General features: G+C 35.0%; 1 protein-coding gene across 1 annotated transcript; it reads right to left on the bottom strand.

The window, feature by feature from the left end:
* Positions 1-937: 937 nt before the first annotated feature.
* Positions 938-12,588, bottom strand: LOC18448402 (MICOS complex subunit MIC10). Its single transcript, XM_011630295.3, has 3 exons — positions 12,418-12,588; positions 1,763-1,914; positions 938-1,171 (listed from the first exon to the last, which is right to left on the bottom strand). Exons 1-3 carry the CDS (start codon positions 12,545-12,547, stop codon positions 1,160-1,162), a joined length of 294 nt encoding a protein of 97 aa, XP_011628597.1. The 5' UTR covers positions 12,548-12,588; the 3' UTR covers positions 938-1,159.
* Positions 12,589-13,962: the final 1,374 nt, after the last annotated feature.

Genomic DNA, 13,962 nt, shown 5'->3' with positions numbered 1-13,962 from the left:
TATGTTGTCATATTGGATAGTAATTATCGCTGTTTTCATCAGACAACTAGGGAGGGTTTCTTGAGGGCTTCGAGTTCTAGATATTTTATTTCTATATTTAGGGGGTGAGCTTTGTATTTATCTTATTGTTGTCTCGTGTCCATGGGATGGACATGGTTACCGTACTCCAAACTATTAGATCTTTTTTAATGTGTACTCCAAATTATTAGACCGTTATTAGTCCGCCAAACACAACGTTTATATGTAGAGTCCGATAAACTTTTCGAAGAATCCAGAATTGATTCATTGGAGACAAGAAGCTTTCATCATGATCATCAAAGTTTTTTCCCAACTATTTGTATCTGGGATTGAAAATGCTCTACGCCTCGAAATTTGCAAATCTTGTATAACGTAAAGACTTGAATAACTTTTTTGAAACCTTATAATCGGGCTCTGAGTAATAGAGTACTTAGACTTGACAACATTCCAAGGAATAGACTATCCGACTTAACATCCACTGCTAAAGGACAATAGGGAAATCTAATTCTTTTGACTCCATATTTATCCGGGAATTTTTTAAAAAAAAAAAAAAAAAAAATTGGATCTACTTAAAAATCATCAGATAATTATTTTCATATTAAGATCTTACCTTCCAAAAATTGGATGATCCCTGTTCAATCTTGGGACAAGTTTTCTGTTTTTGTGGTTGGTCACTAGGTTCGAGACCTTACATCCCAAAAATTGTAGGTTCCAAAGAATACTTCTAGCTTAAGTTTTTCCCAAGGAAGCGGCATCTTTTCAATTTAAGTACTATTTATCGAAGTTGATATCACAAAGTTGTTCTGCTGTTGTTTCTGACAGTAAAAGACATGTTTACTTGATTAATCAGATCAATCAACAAAAGAAAAGGATTGTATACTGTGCGGACCATTTATTTTGGTACAAAGAGAACACAAGATGTGAAATCATTTTTCTTAACTGAATGGCGCTTTAAGGACACGCGCATGCTACAAAAATGGAAATATGATCCCCTAAAACATTTCACATTATAAGGTTCAGTAACCATAGTATCACAGCTATCATTTCATACAAAAAACACAATATGATAGTCCAAATCACAATCTCGGAGAAGAATCTCGAATCTCAACAATCCGGTCATTTTAGCAGCCTTCACTAAAATTCATTGTTCGCCCTGCAGAGAAGGAAACGTCAAGAAGCTCCCATCAAACCGTGTGCACGTGTCTCATTTCCATATTGGCTTTATTTCTGTGCAATTTATTTACCAAAAAAATGTGTGGGCCCTTTTCGTTAGGTGCAGTAAGATTATCCCCCAACCTGCTCCTCTCCTGTGTGTGTGTTAAATTTTTGGATGGTGGGAGTACTAGAATGCTACTAAATAAGAACTAAGTTCCACACTGAAAGCAATTTGGTTGTATTCTTATAGCCTAGGACATTGGTCATTGGAGGCTTTAAGAGTCCTTCAGCCTAAGTGGCAGTTCAAATCCCAGATGGGAAAGACATTGAAATTATTCACAGCAATATTATTATGGGCAGCAAAGAATTCAGAAGTGCAGAGCATCAGATTTTAATGGTCTAGGACTCTCTGGGACCATGAAACTAAGAAGAATACAATACTCTTGAATGTGCATAGATTTGAGTAACTCTTTTTACCCATCAAACAAGAAGAAGAGAAGATAAAGAACATCTACCAAAGACTATGAAAAAGAAAAATATGAGTAAACATAATCTAAAAATAACTCCAAAAAAGATCCAAAAGCCTTACTTGAGTAGTTGGTGGGGGAATATCAGAAGATTTGGGAGGAATAGGCCATTTAGTTGGAGAGCCATCAAAAATGTGAGAACAGTCGGTATATGCAGTTCCAATACCCACACCAGCACCAAAAGCCACAGATGCCCATCGCGTCACAGGGCTCCCTGGTTAGATATAATCAGAGCAAACCAAAATATTGGTAATATGATAATACTAAAAATGAATTCATAATAATTAGAAGGATATTGTTTACTTCATTATTACACAAATGGTAACGAATATCAGATCAGAAAAACGATAACTGAAGAACAGGTAGCAAGTGTAAATTGTTCCTGATATGTTACAAAGTATTTCATGTTCCATGCCAATTTAATTTCTAAGTTTAAACCATGCCATTATAGTGGAAAGTAGAAGAAAAAAGAAAATCAAGAAAGATAAAAATTACTGTTTTGTAACAGAAACTTGATGCTGATTTTTTAATTTTATATATATATATATATATATATATGAAAAATTACAAATAACCCCCAATAATAGACTTCCTATGCAACTTACCCCAACCAAACCTTTTCTCACTTTTTACCCCAAATTTAACTTTTCTAACAAATATCCCCAAGTCATATAAAAGGTAAAATGAAGACCAAAATACCCTCTGGAAAGCAAGTGGTCTAGCACAAAATGGGGGCAGTCCGGCACTTTGCTTCTGGAAAGCATGCGACCCGGCACAAAATAGGGGTGGTCCGGCACTTTATAGGGGCGGTCCGACACTTTGAGCTTCTGGAAAGCATGTGGTCTGACACAAAATAGGGGTGGTTCGACACAAAATAGGGGCGATCCGGCACTTTGAGCATGTGGTCCGACACAAAATGGGGGCAATCTGGCACTATTGGCATTTTTGTCAAAAAAATGTGACTTTTTTTACTTGGGGGGGTATTTGCTAGAAAAGTTCAATTTGGGATAAAAGATTCTAAAAAATCTTTGTTGGGGGTAGGTTGTCTAGAAAATCCCATTTTGGGGGTTTTTTGTAATTTTTCCTATATATATATATATAAAATATGCTGAGATTAGCCCACTAGCTCATATGAACATATGAACCCAACGGCCCAGAATAAATCTAGACGGATTTGACAGTCACGACCTCATTTCGTGTTTTAATTTTAATTTTTTTCTATGAATCCAAATAATTTGAAATTTTAGTCGTGTATTCTTCAAAAATAGGAGAATCTAATAAAAATATAAAAAAAATAATTTGCAATAAATAAATTGACCAAAATACCCCTGAAAAGTTTTGGGGGTATTTTGGTCAACTTTTTGTTTGCAAATTATTTTTTAAATATTTTTATTAGGTGCACCTTGATGAGAAGAATAGATGTCTAAAATTTCAAGTTGTTTCAATTCGTAAAAAAAAATAAAAAATAAAATAAAATTTAAAATTCAAACACGAAATGAGGTTGTGCCCGTCAGAACGGTCCACATTCAATCTGGGCCATTGGGCTGTTCATATGAGCTAGTGGGCTAATCTCAGCATTTTCCTTCATAAATATATATATATATATATAAACAATAAGAATAGCTATAAATGAAAAAACGGATCCACTTCTAGATAGATGAAAAAGCAATGTTGTCTGCCCCCAAAATATAGAATAGTATACGCCCTTCCCAGTGTTATTGCTTGAGGAGAACACAATGTGAGGGACCAATTTTCATATTTGTTATGTACATATTCTTCAATTAGAAGCTCATGGTGTACATAGGAACATATTACTCAATAAGAAGGTACAACCTACAGCAATCTAATGGGTTCGTGAAAGATCCATCCAGAAACACTAAAAGGTTCCTCCCAGAGCTAATGGTACAAGATAGGCAACTCTAAAATCCAGGAAATCATAAAAAGAAAGCTCAAATCATCGACTCAATGGGGATACTAACGTTGTCCTGCAACTGAAGTTACTAAACCAGAAAGAACTTAAAACCATTGTTGTTGTCCTGCAACTGAAGTTACTGAACCAGAAAGAACTAAAAACCATTTTTTGATCACATGATGCCAATGGTAAAGTTTCAATCTGATCACTACTCAGAAGGTATGTTCACCTGTTGCTACAGAAACACCCAATAAGCCCTATAGGCTTCATAACAGAGGCAAAGTACTATGGACATCTGACAAAATAAAACATGGACAGTTAGCATTAGCAACAGGGCATAAATCAGCATCAAAAGATTCACTCACAGGTATGCCAGTAGTGAATAATGCGACAGTCTATTTTAAATCACTGATAGCTCCCTTATTCATCTTTGAAACCAATGAGAGTTCATGCAAAAAAAAACAAACTACTAAATAGCTCCTACTTGTCACATCCATTGGCAGTAACAGGACTCTGCAGTTCATGAATTATTGATTTTTATAAGATGTCAGTCAATTGTTAGTAGATTCATCAAAGATCAGGATGCACTCGAGGACCAGCTATTCCTTCAAACCAATGGAGACTCTCATTTTGCAAATGGTTGAGTAGGGTTTTACATCTTCAGTAGGAATGCTAATTGGAGCAACTCGACACTAACAACTCTACTGGCCTTGTCAAGCATCTTCATTCTACAAACTTGGGTGAAATAAAGAGGTCCCTATCAATGGCTTAAGGACCTAGCTCACAATATGAATGCATTTTCCTTGTCGTACAAATAAATAGCAAATGAATATGGGGTTCGTATGTTTATAAACTGATGTAACATTTTAAGTCAGAGGCAGTACTCATGCTGCCATATAAGTAAACCGTGCAGTAGAGTAGGGGTCAGTCCATTCTATTGAGAAAATCAAACTCACATCAATGAGAAAGATGGATTAAAGCCCTAACATACAAACAGCCACATACGAAGTAACTAAAATAAACTGAAAGGACACACAATCTACATGTAGTTCATGTTTGTACATAACACGTATACAATCTAACTATAGTATATAAACGTGTTCAACAAATACACAATGTAGTGAAGCTAAGCAATACTCTGTTCACCAAGCAAGTGCATATATATGTATGTACTTCGTAATGAGTAAATCTACTTCTTGTTCTATTGTGATGATGAAGACAGGCTACCCATTAAATAACCTCTAATCAGAACACTGATCAACTTTGATCAACTTTGATATGCTTCACCGAGTCATGGAACACATTGATTAAAATCAATACATATGATGCTGATGCTATCTTTTGGAACTGAGGTATATGAAAAAAACTTGAATGCCAAAATTAGCTAACCATACTTGAAGGCACATAAGAAGGGATATTGAGGTCTCTTGGAACTGAAGTACATGAAAAAAACTTGAATGTGAAAATTAGCTAACCATACTTGAAGGCACACAAGAAGGGATATTGAGTATAGCTGAGATGAGGATGTTGAGATGGATGAGCGGCAAGACAAGAAGGGATAGAATTTGAAATGAATACATTTGGAAAAATTTAGGTGTGGCACCAATAGGTGATAAGATGAGAGATATAGACTTAAGTGGGTTGGCCATGTGTGGCGTAGACCCAGTACATCACTTGTTAAGAGGTGCGAGTTCGTTCAAGTGGAAGGCTAAAAAATGGCAAGGGGTAAGCCCAAAAGGATATGGTTGGAAGTAGTGAGGAAAGATATGGGGACTTATGGCCTCACTGAGGGCATGACCCGTAATAGAAAAAAATGGCGAACTAGGATTCATATAGTCAATCCCTATTAGTTGGGAAAAGGCTTTGACAATAATGATGATTTGAAGGCACACAATCACTCAAGATGTAGCAGACATGTCAGCTTCCAGACATGACTTCCACATAGCGTCTTGCTTCTTGTAGCACTAAATAACATGTGAGTTATCACAAAATATACAAAAAGGTAAACTTCATATATTAGGTCAACTCATTTAGAATCACACAGGCAAATATATTGCAAATTTTATAACCAAAACAAAACTAGTCTTGTATTCTAAGTCCATCAAGGAAAAATAAGAAATAATATCATCTTTGGAATAATGAGCCTTCATTGTCAAAATTTCTGACAATCATTGCAGTGAATACTCCTCTTATCTTAAATAAATAAAGCTAGGGAGCCATATAAAATTTCAAGATGTCCATAACGTTGTAACATAGCACAGCAGGTGCACCAAGATTAAATGGTACAGGATTGAGAGAAACTGCATGTGAAGCATCCAAACCGATGCCTCTACCGCTATAAATATTATATAATATAAGCTGGGGAGTCGCATGAAAGGGCAGGAGCACCACTGTTGGACACAACACTGCAAAAATATATAGGGATAGCGGTCTCATCTCCCCTTCGATTAGAATAGCCAAAGCATCATCCAGTTCATGAGAATCAGATCATAGCATGCAATATGCATGTATTGATACACAGGTTTGAGACCCCAAAGTGCATGAACCAGACATGACATTAATTATTATGGTAAAATCGTCAAATATCTATGCACATCGAATATGGAACCATAAATGCTTACATGTTGCTGAATTTATGTAAGGCCACATAAGATTCATTTGATTGACTAGTTGGTTCAGGTGACCATTTTGAGAAACTCGTTCCACGTTCCAACTGATAAAATCTTGCCTGATTCATTTGACAATACACCTTTTCAAGTGTTTACATAACTTATGTAGTTTCAGATCTCATTAATCCAATTGCAACTAGAATTTTTACTGACTTAACTTCTTCTTGAATTGCATACACCAGTGATCCCTTATTTGCTAGGGTTACAAAAGTCCCTCTGAGATGATATAACAAATTGGACCTAGACATGTTTATACTCGTGCATATATACAAAATAAATTACGCACATAGCATTACACAAACTACAATACCACTATCATCTATTATGACTCCACCTAGAGCAGTTGTAAATATTCTCTTCAACCATTACAATTCCCCAGGACGATCATTCTAGTTAACTTTCTCATCCTCCAGAATCCAGACAGCTCACATATTCATCCATTATTGCATCTTTGGACACTCTCAATGACAAATCATGCATGAAGAATTAAAATCCTTACTGGAAAACGCGATCAGTACCTTTTACCCAAGCAACTGGAAAAAATACCATTCAGGCTTTTATATACACAAAGTTGAAGTGAAAAGGAACACTATACACATCTAAGGAAAATCTGGTGGGTTATACACAATTTCACAATAGTATGGGATCGACTATGAAAAACACTTTGCCTTGATTGACAAGATTCCCATTGATCAGGCCATGGTTACCTTAGCCTCCACAAGACACTTAATAGATTCTTCACATGAATGCTAAAGTGCCTGCCTCAATGGTGGCATTGAAGAGGAAGCAGCGACCCCTTTCGTCTCCGAACCCTGGTTAGACTGTAAGCTCAATAAGGCTTTGTATAGTCAAAGGTGGTTTATGAAAATTGAAATGACCTATTGAAGGATGAGTATCATCAAGGTAGCAATAGCCACCTTATTTTCACCAACACTTACCTAAGGGGAAGTTCTGTTAATTGACCGTATGTTCTGATGAGGTTGTCATCACAAGGAGTAATTTAGTGTTCATGGTTTAAGACAATTCTCCACATAGAACATAAGATATAAAGGATTCTAGGTGGGATATAAAGGATCTTTGACCAACATCATATTTGCTTGGCATGGAAGTACATAAGTTTTCATGTAACAATTCACATTTTCAGTGTAAGTAGTTCCAAAAGCATATTGATAGTGCTCATTTCACCAACTACAACGTGGTTGACACACCGAAGTAGCTTTATTATCAAACACTCCAAAGAGGATGGTTGTCAACTAACTTTAACTTAGATGATGATCATCTTCATCTCATAGTTGTACATTCACTAATTGTCATGTTTGACAAGCCATTGATCCCCATCTTCTATCATTCATCAATCTATACCAGAGCTAGAGGCCTATGCTAGGCCTTATTGAGCAAGTTGTCCTGACACTCTAAGCTCTATAGAAGGTTTTGTTTAATGGGACATTCTATCATCTCCTATAAATGCAAGAAGTTAGATATGCGGTCCAAGATCAGCATTTAAGATGTATGTGTTCTACCCAGTGTTTGCAAAATCGAACCAAAACGGTTAACCGGTGGTGAGGCTGGGAGCGGTTTGAACCGAAATCGGACTAACCGGAGTGGTTAACCGGACTAACCGGTCAAGTAGATTTTTTATAAAAAAAAAAGGGTCAAAACCCCCCAAAAAAAATTAAAAAAAAGTAAAAAAACTTAGAATAAGTATACACTATCATATTACATACATTCATCTTATAAAAAAAATTTGAAACAACTTTTTTTATAATTTAATATTTGAATATTATGGAGATATGAAGACAATTTATAATTTCACATAAATTCAATTGATGAAGTTACAAAGTCCAACTAACAATGGATGATGCAACAATATATGCTTCTATATTGTTTTAATGTTGATGTTAAAAATAGTTGTTTTAATATTGCAAACCCTTTAATACGGTTTAGAATTGGGTTTGAGAGCGTAGTAGCATGATGTTCCCAGTTTTCAAAGGGTTGTGAGTCAAGGTAGTAAGAGAGAGCACATCATTTACTCCATACCTTGGTTAACAAATGAAGGGTGTGGGTCAATGTGTTAAGTGCTGCTTCAAATGGCCAAATCACATATTTTAAAAAAATATGGCCAAGTCAATTGTCAAATGGCCAAATCAATTTTGAAATGGCCAAACCTCATTTACTCAGGAACCTTTTGAGTTCGGTTTTAACATGAAAAAAAAAAAAAAAAAAATTATATAAGATGGCACCTTTAAAATGTAGAATCAAGATGCATATTTAAAAAAAAAACACAACAGGCTAATTTTTTATCCATTTCAGTATGTGGAAACATGAGATATGAATAAAACACTTTTTAGTTTCTACCTTTGATTCTACATATTTTTTAAAAAAAAAACAGGTTAATTTTTTTTTCATTTCAGCATGTGGAAACATGAGAGATGAAGAAAACACTTTTTAGCTTCTACCACTTTTTTTCATAGAGGCTAATAAATAGATTTAAGAGGTATGAAGTTGCAACAAATGATAGATAGCTTGTAACACATAAAAAAACAAATTAGAAGAAAATGTCACAACTAAACAAGAAGTTGAGAAGACTGACAACAGTAACATACACCAAAAATAACCTTAAAAACAAATAATTTTTTTCTTCTCATATTCAACACAAAAAAAATATTTTTATAAAAAAAATATATAACATAAAAAATAATCCAACAAGCTCACCAAAAGTATATAACATTAAAAAGAAAGAAATATTTGTTTTTCTCATATTCTTCACAAAAAAACACGTTTTTGAAAAAAAAAAATAATAAAAACATAAAAAATAATCCAACAAGCTCACAAAAAATATATAAAATTTATATATATATATATATATATATATATATATATATATATATATATATATATATATATATATATATATATATATATATATATATATATATATTCTTTTCTTTATCATATTCATCACAAATAACATATTTTTAAAAAACAAAACGTAATTTATTAAAAAAACAAATTTTTTTTAAGAACTCTAAAATCGAGCCAAAGAACACATAAATTTTAGAGTCAAAATCAACCCCAAATCTTTCATTTTTTTAACAAATTGACATGGGGATATGATAGATACTTCAATTAAGATTAAATGCCCCAAATTTCATGAAGATTAATTGACTAGTGAGATCTTTATTCAAAAAATTACTGATTTTTCACTTCATGAAAATATCAGGAAAAAAACGCAGCAAAAAAAAATCGATATAAAAAAATTTAATCAATAGTAAATCAAAGTAACTATTTTATTTGATAGATAATGCCTTTATGATCAAACTTCAGTGATCAATTCGATAAAATTGTTTCAATTTATCAATCAAATATCAATTTGTTTGGATAAAAAACAGTTCTTCGAGCAGCAGTACTTGGGGCCCAAAAAACCTCAAATCTTCATTTTTTTGGAAAAACTTAAATATGTAAACATTGAATCATTCAACAATTAATCAAAGCCCTCTATTTTTATGAAAATTTATGAGGTATTGAAGCAGCATTTAATAGAATGGCGGAAATTTCTAATTTTCAAAAATCCCCATTTCAATCTGCCAAGAACTCTTTGTTTTTTGATTCTTGATTCAATAATCTATGATTTATAGAAACTTTCAAGTGTATACAACAATATTTGACTGAAAAACAAAAAAAACTGGAAAATGGAATAAAAACTAAGCTGCAAAATATTGTTCTGTGAAAAATAACGGGCATGTGTCAAATAACGGCCATTATTTGATGCATTAAAACGACGTTATATCAGTGTTAAAACGGTAAACCGGACCGGTTAGAAAAACCAGTCGGTTTGATCTAAATACCGCCGGTTCGACCTCGAAACGGCCGGTTTTGGTCCCGATTTTTTTTTGAAATGTTCCGTCATATGTGGTGTGCCATAAAACCGGCCCTAACCGAACTCGCCACCCCACCGGTAGCGATCTGACAGGCCGGTTCCGGTTCTAACCGGCCGGTTTTGCGAACACTAGCTCCACCTCCTATGAGATTATTTGGATACAATGCAAATTGAGAAAAAATATTATTTGGATGTGTTGCAGTATATGCAACATAGGTTTTCCTCATAATACCTCTTATTACCAACACAACATTAATTCAATCATGACTGCTAGTGACCCTTTATTCCATGACCGCACTAAACACATGAAGGTAGACTGTCATTGTTTCTGCTTAAGTCATTGTTTCTGCTTAAGAATGAGAGTGGATCGAACCTTTTTATGATTTTTTTTATGTATTTTTCTTGTCATAAAAGATTAAATTTAATCTCAATTCATGTCACCTCAAATGATCAATTGGGACTTGGGATGTATCCTTACCAAGGTTATGACCAAATCATACTACTAATTTCAGTAGGGAAACCAGTGATCTTGAATTCCATTGTATCAAACTATCAGTTTCACAAGGAGTATTAGAAAGGGTATTCTATTGTGAGTACACCTATTGTATTATTTGTCTTGTACATGGTCTTTGTTATAAGTCTGGCAATGGGCCAAGGTTGGGCCGGTCTAGCCTTGGCCCTAGTTTATACAAGGCTGTCCCTAGCCCGGACGTGCCCTGACTAGGCGGAAGAGGACCTATCTAGGCACTAGCGTTTTACACTAGACCAAGCCAAATATAAACCAAGGAGAGAGAGAGAGAAAGAGAGAGGAACAAGGAAGAAAAGCCCATGACGGCCCAAATTGGGCTGGGCCCTTTGTCCAGGCCGGCCCCTTCGTAGCCCTAGCCCTGGCCCTGGCCCTGGCCCTCAGGCCACATCTTGTGGACAAGGCCCTTGTTTTTTAGGGCCAGGCCACCAGGCGCATTGCCACCCCTAGCCATTATATGTATCACCTCCATTTTTTTACGTTCGACTAAGGAATTTTATTTACAATTCACTATATATGTAACATATAAAATTGTAACTTAATCCCTCGAGCTCCCCCCACCCCCTGCAATATAAGAGTGCTGAAGCTAGATTTATTTGCCCCATTTCCTTATTCAACAAGAGTTTGAAAATAAGGAAAGTGAATAATCTTTGGTACACATGTTACACTAGCAGACTTAAAAAGAGCCAACCACAACAATTAGGAAAGAAAACTGCAAAGACAAATCAATGGAAATCTAAAAAAGATGCATAGCATAAGTAATATTGCTTCTCTATTTTAACAATCAAAAAGCAATAAGCTTCAACATTTGACTTATTTTCTAATGCATTTCTAGTCTTTGTATCAGGTGATCTATCATCGTTCCCATCTTGTGTTCATCAGAAGCATACACTTAATACTTTGTTAAACTAAATGAATTTTCTCTCACTGAACTCCCACATATCACACAAAAAGATGAATAATTAAAATAAAAAGTGACAATTAAGAAACTACCCAAAAATACTATTCATCATTAAAATAAAAACTGTATGACAATTAAGAAACTATCCAAAATACACTTTTTATCATTAAATAACAGCCCAAACATTTAGTCACAGTCAGCCAAATCACAAGCAAATCAATTATCAAAAGAAGAAACACAAACCAATCAACAAAATAGAATGATATCCAGCTCTCATTCTACCAACTGAAATTATTAAATCAATTCCAAACCGTGAAACAAAAATAAATTACTGAAAAATAACAAAAATTTGATAAAATCCATTCCCTATCAGTAATCCCCATTCATTAAAAAGACGGTTTGATTCTCTGATTCAAAAGAAATCCATATATAAGCCTAAAGGAAAGGAAATGAAAGAAAAAAATAAAGTAAAACATTGGATTTTAATGAATTCCATAAAACAAGGTCAATAATCCCAGTATTCAAGAAATTTCGGCAACACCCACGGCAGAAAACTTCGTAAAAAATGGTAAAATTTGATATTCGTCATTTTCTTGTCAATTTCCATCAAATGAAAATCATAACAATCAAACAATAAGAAACAGAACTAAAAACCAATGTCTCAAAGAGATTGTGGAAACAAATAAAAGGAAAATCAATATAAAAAAAAAATGGTATGGTCTGAATTACGATAAAACAAGTGGGGAATCTGGGGTAATGGGTTTTGATATCGAATAACAATGCAGATAAAATTGGGGGAAAATTTAGAGAGAGAATAGAAGAGGAGACTCACTGAAGAAGAGGAGGCCTGCAAAAGCTCCAGCAAAGGAAGAGTACACAAATCGTCGTAAGGTGAGATCAATGCATTCGTCCCATTTAGACACAATATCCAACTGTGATACCATTTCCTCGCCCTCCCCCATTTTCCAATCTCTCTCTCTAGACCAAAATGCTCTGCTGCCTCTCTCTCACTTCGGTTAAAATCGTGCTTTCATTTGTGCTGATTTTTATGACTAAACTATCCCTACGTAATGCCTAGAAATAACTCTAGTTACCCTTTCGGGCTAGTTTCATAGTATACACTCTAGGCACCTTTGGGGTGTGTTCCATAACCGGAAGCCATTGCTTCCCGATGCTGCGGCTTCTGGTTATTCTAGCACTTTTCATGAGTAGTGGCTAGGGGTAGCAATAGACCCTACTAGATATGGGACCCGATAGGTATACCCTGTTGAGGATTGATGTCTTGTATTCTGAGAAAATAAATCTATCAAGGTAGAGTCAAAAGGACGATTTCGCAGGGCTGTTAAAAGCTTAAAGGGCTTGAGGCTTGGATGAGTGTCCGACCCGATAGACTCGGTTGACTCGGCCCATACGGTTCGAAAGCGGCAGCCCCTGAGGAAAATTTCAGATATCCGTATCTGGGATTCGATATATATCAATACATGTGGTATTTCGATAATTTGTATCATCCATCTGGAACTCGATATATATTATTGCGATGGTTTTTTTAGGGTTAAGAGAAAAAAACACAGATCTCTTTTTAATCAGAGAGAGCAGAGATGCGTGATAAAGATAGCTATCGTAACCCTATTCTCTATTGTTAGTAAAGAAACTCTCATCTCATGTGGATGTAAGTATGTTGCCGAACCACGTATATATTTGCGTTGTCGTTTGTTGTCTCTATCTTTTGTGTTTGTTTCTTCTTTCTTGTTAACATTGATTCATTTTTCGTTTCTACATACCCGACCTTGGGTCTAAGATGGATCTAAATTTTGAACCTGAATCGTAGGGTATATGATAGCAATCATGTGTCTTTGGGCGCGTGCTAAGTGTTTATATTGTTATAATATTAGCAACATTTACAGTATTATTGGTAAAAAAATAAGAAATAGTTATATAATATATGATAGTAAAAACAAAAAAAAAAAACTCATAGTCATAGGGTGGCAATGGATCCGACCAGACTCAGGATCCGACGGGTTCGAATGTGGATCTAAATTTTGGACCCGAATACTATTTGGGTCTAGGTCCGGGTCTAGGCAGATCCAACCGGTACTCGACTCGTTGCCACCCCTAACTAGTGCAATGTTGTTTTAAAAGCTATAAATTTACTGCGACCCACAAAATAGTGTTAAAATGGGGAAATCGCCTATGGAAGCTGCGACTTTTGAAGCTCGTGAAAGAGCAACCACGACAGCCTTTTGTCCACCCAACAAACACACCCTTGGTTTGTTGGAAATTTCGATACCAGATAAAAATTTTAATTCACTAAGGGCCGTTTGTATCCCTGGATATTTCAAACCCGGTAAAAGTCAATCCTATAATTGAGATTTACTAG

The sequence above is a fragment of the Amborella trichopoda genome, chromosome 11 (genome assembly GCF_054954075.1).
Source record: "Amborella trichopoda isolate Santa Cruz 75 chromosome 11, AtrichopodaSantaCruz75HAP2 v2.0, whole genome shotgun sequence".
NCBI lineage: Eukaryota > Viridiplantae > Streptophyta > Magnoliopsida > Amborellales > Amborellaceae > Amborella > Amborella trichopoda.
Note: the sequence above shows the minus strand (reverse complement) of the source record. Positions and strands in the feature narration are given on the sequence as shown.

Bases quoted from the DNA above. Each gene is read 5' to 3' on its own strand.
- LOC18448402 (XM_011630295.3), bottom strand. From the start codon at position 12,547: ATGGGGGAGGGCGAGGAAATGGTATCACAGTTGGATATTGTGTCTAAA. The intron at 1,915-12,417 runs GTGAGTCTCCTC...ATATCTAACCAG, and splicing joins TGCAGGCCTCCTCTTCTTCA to GGAGCCCTGTGACGCGATGG.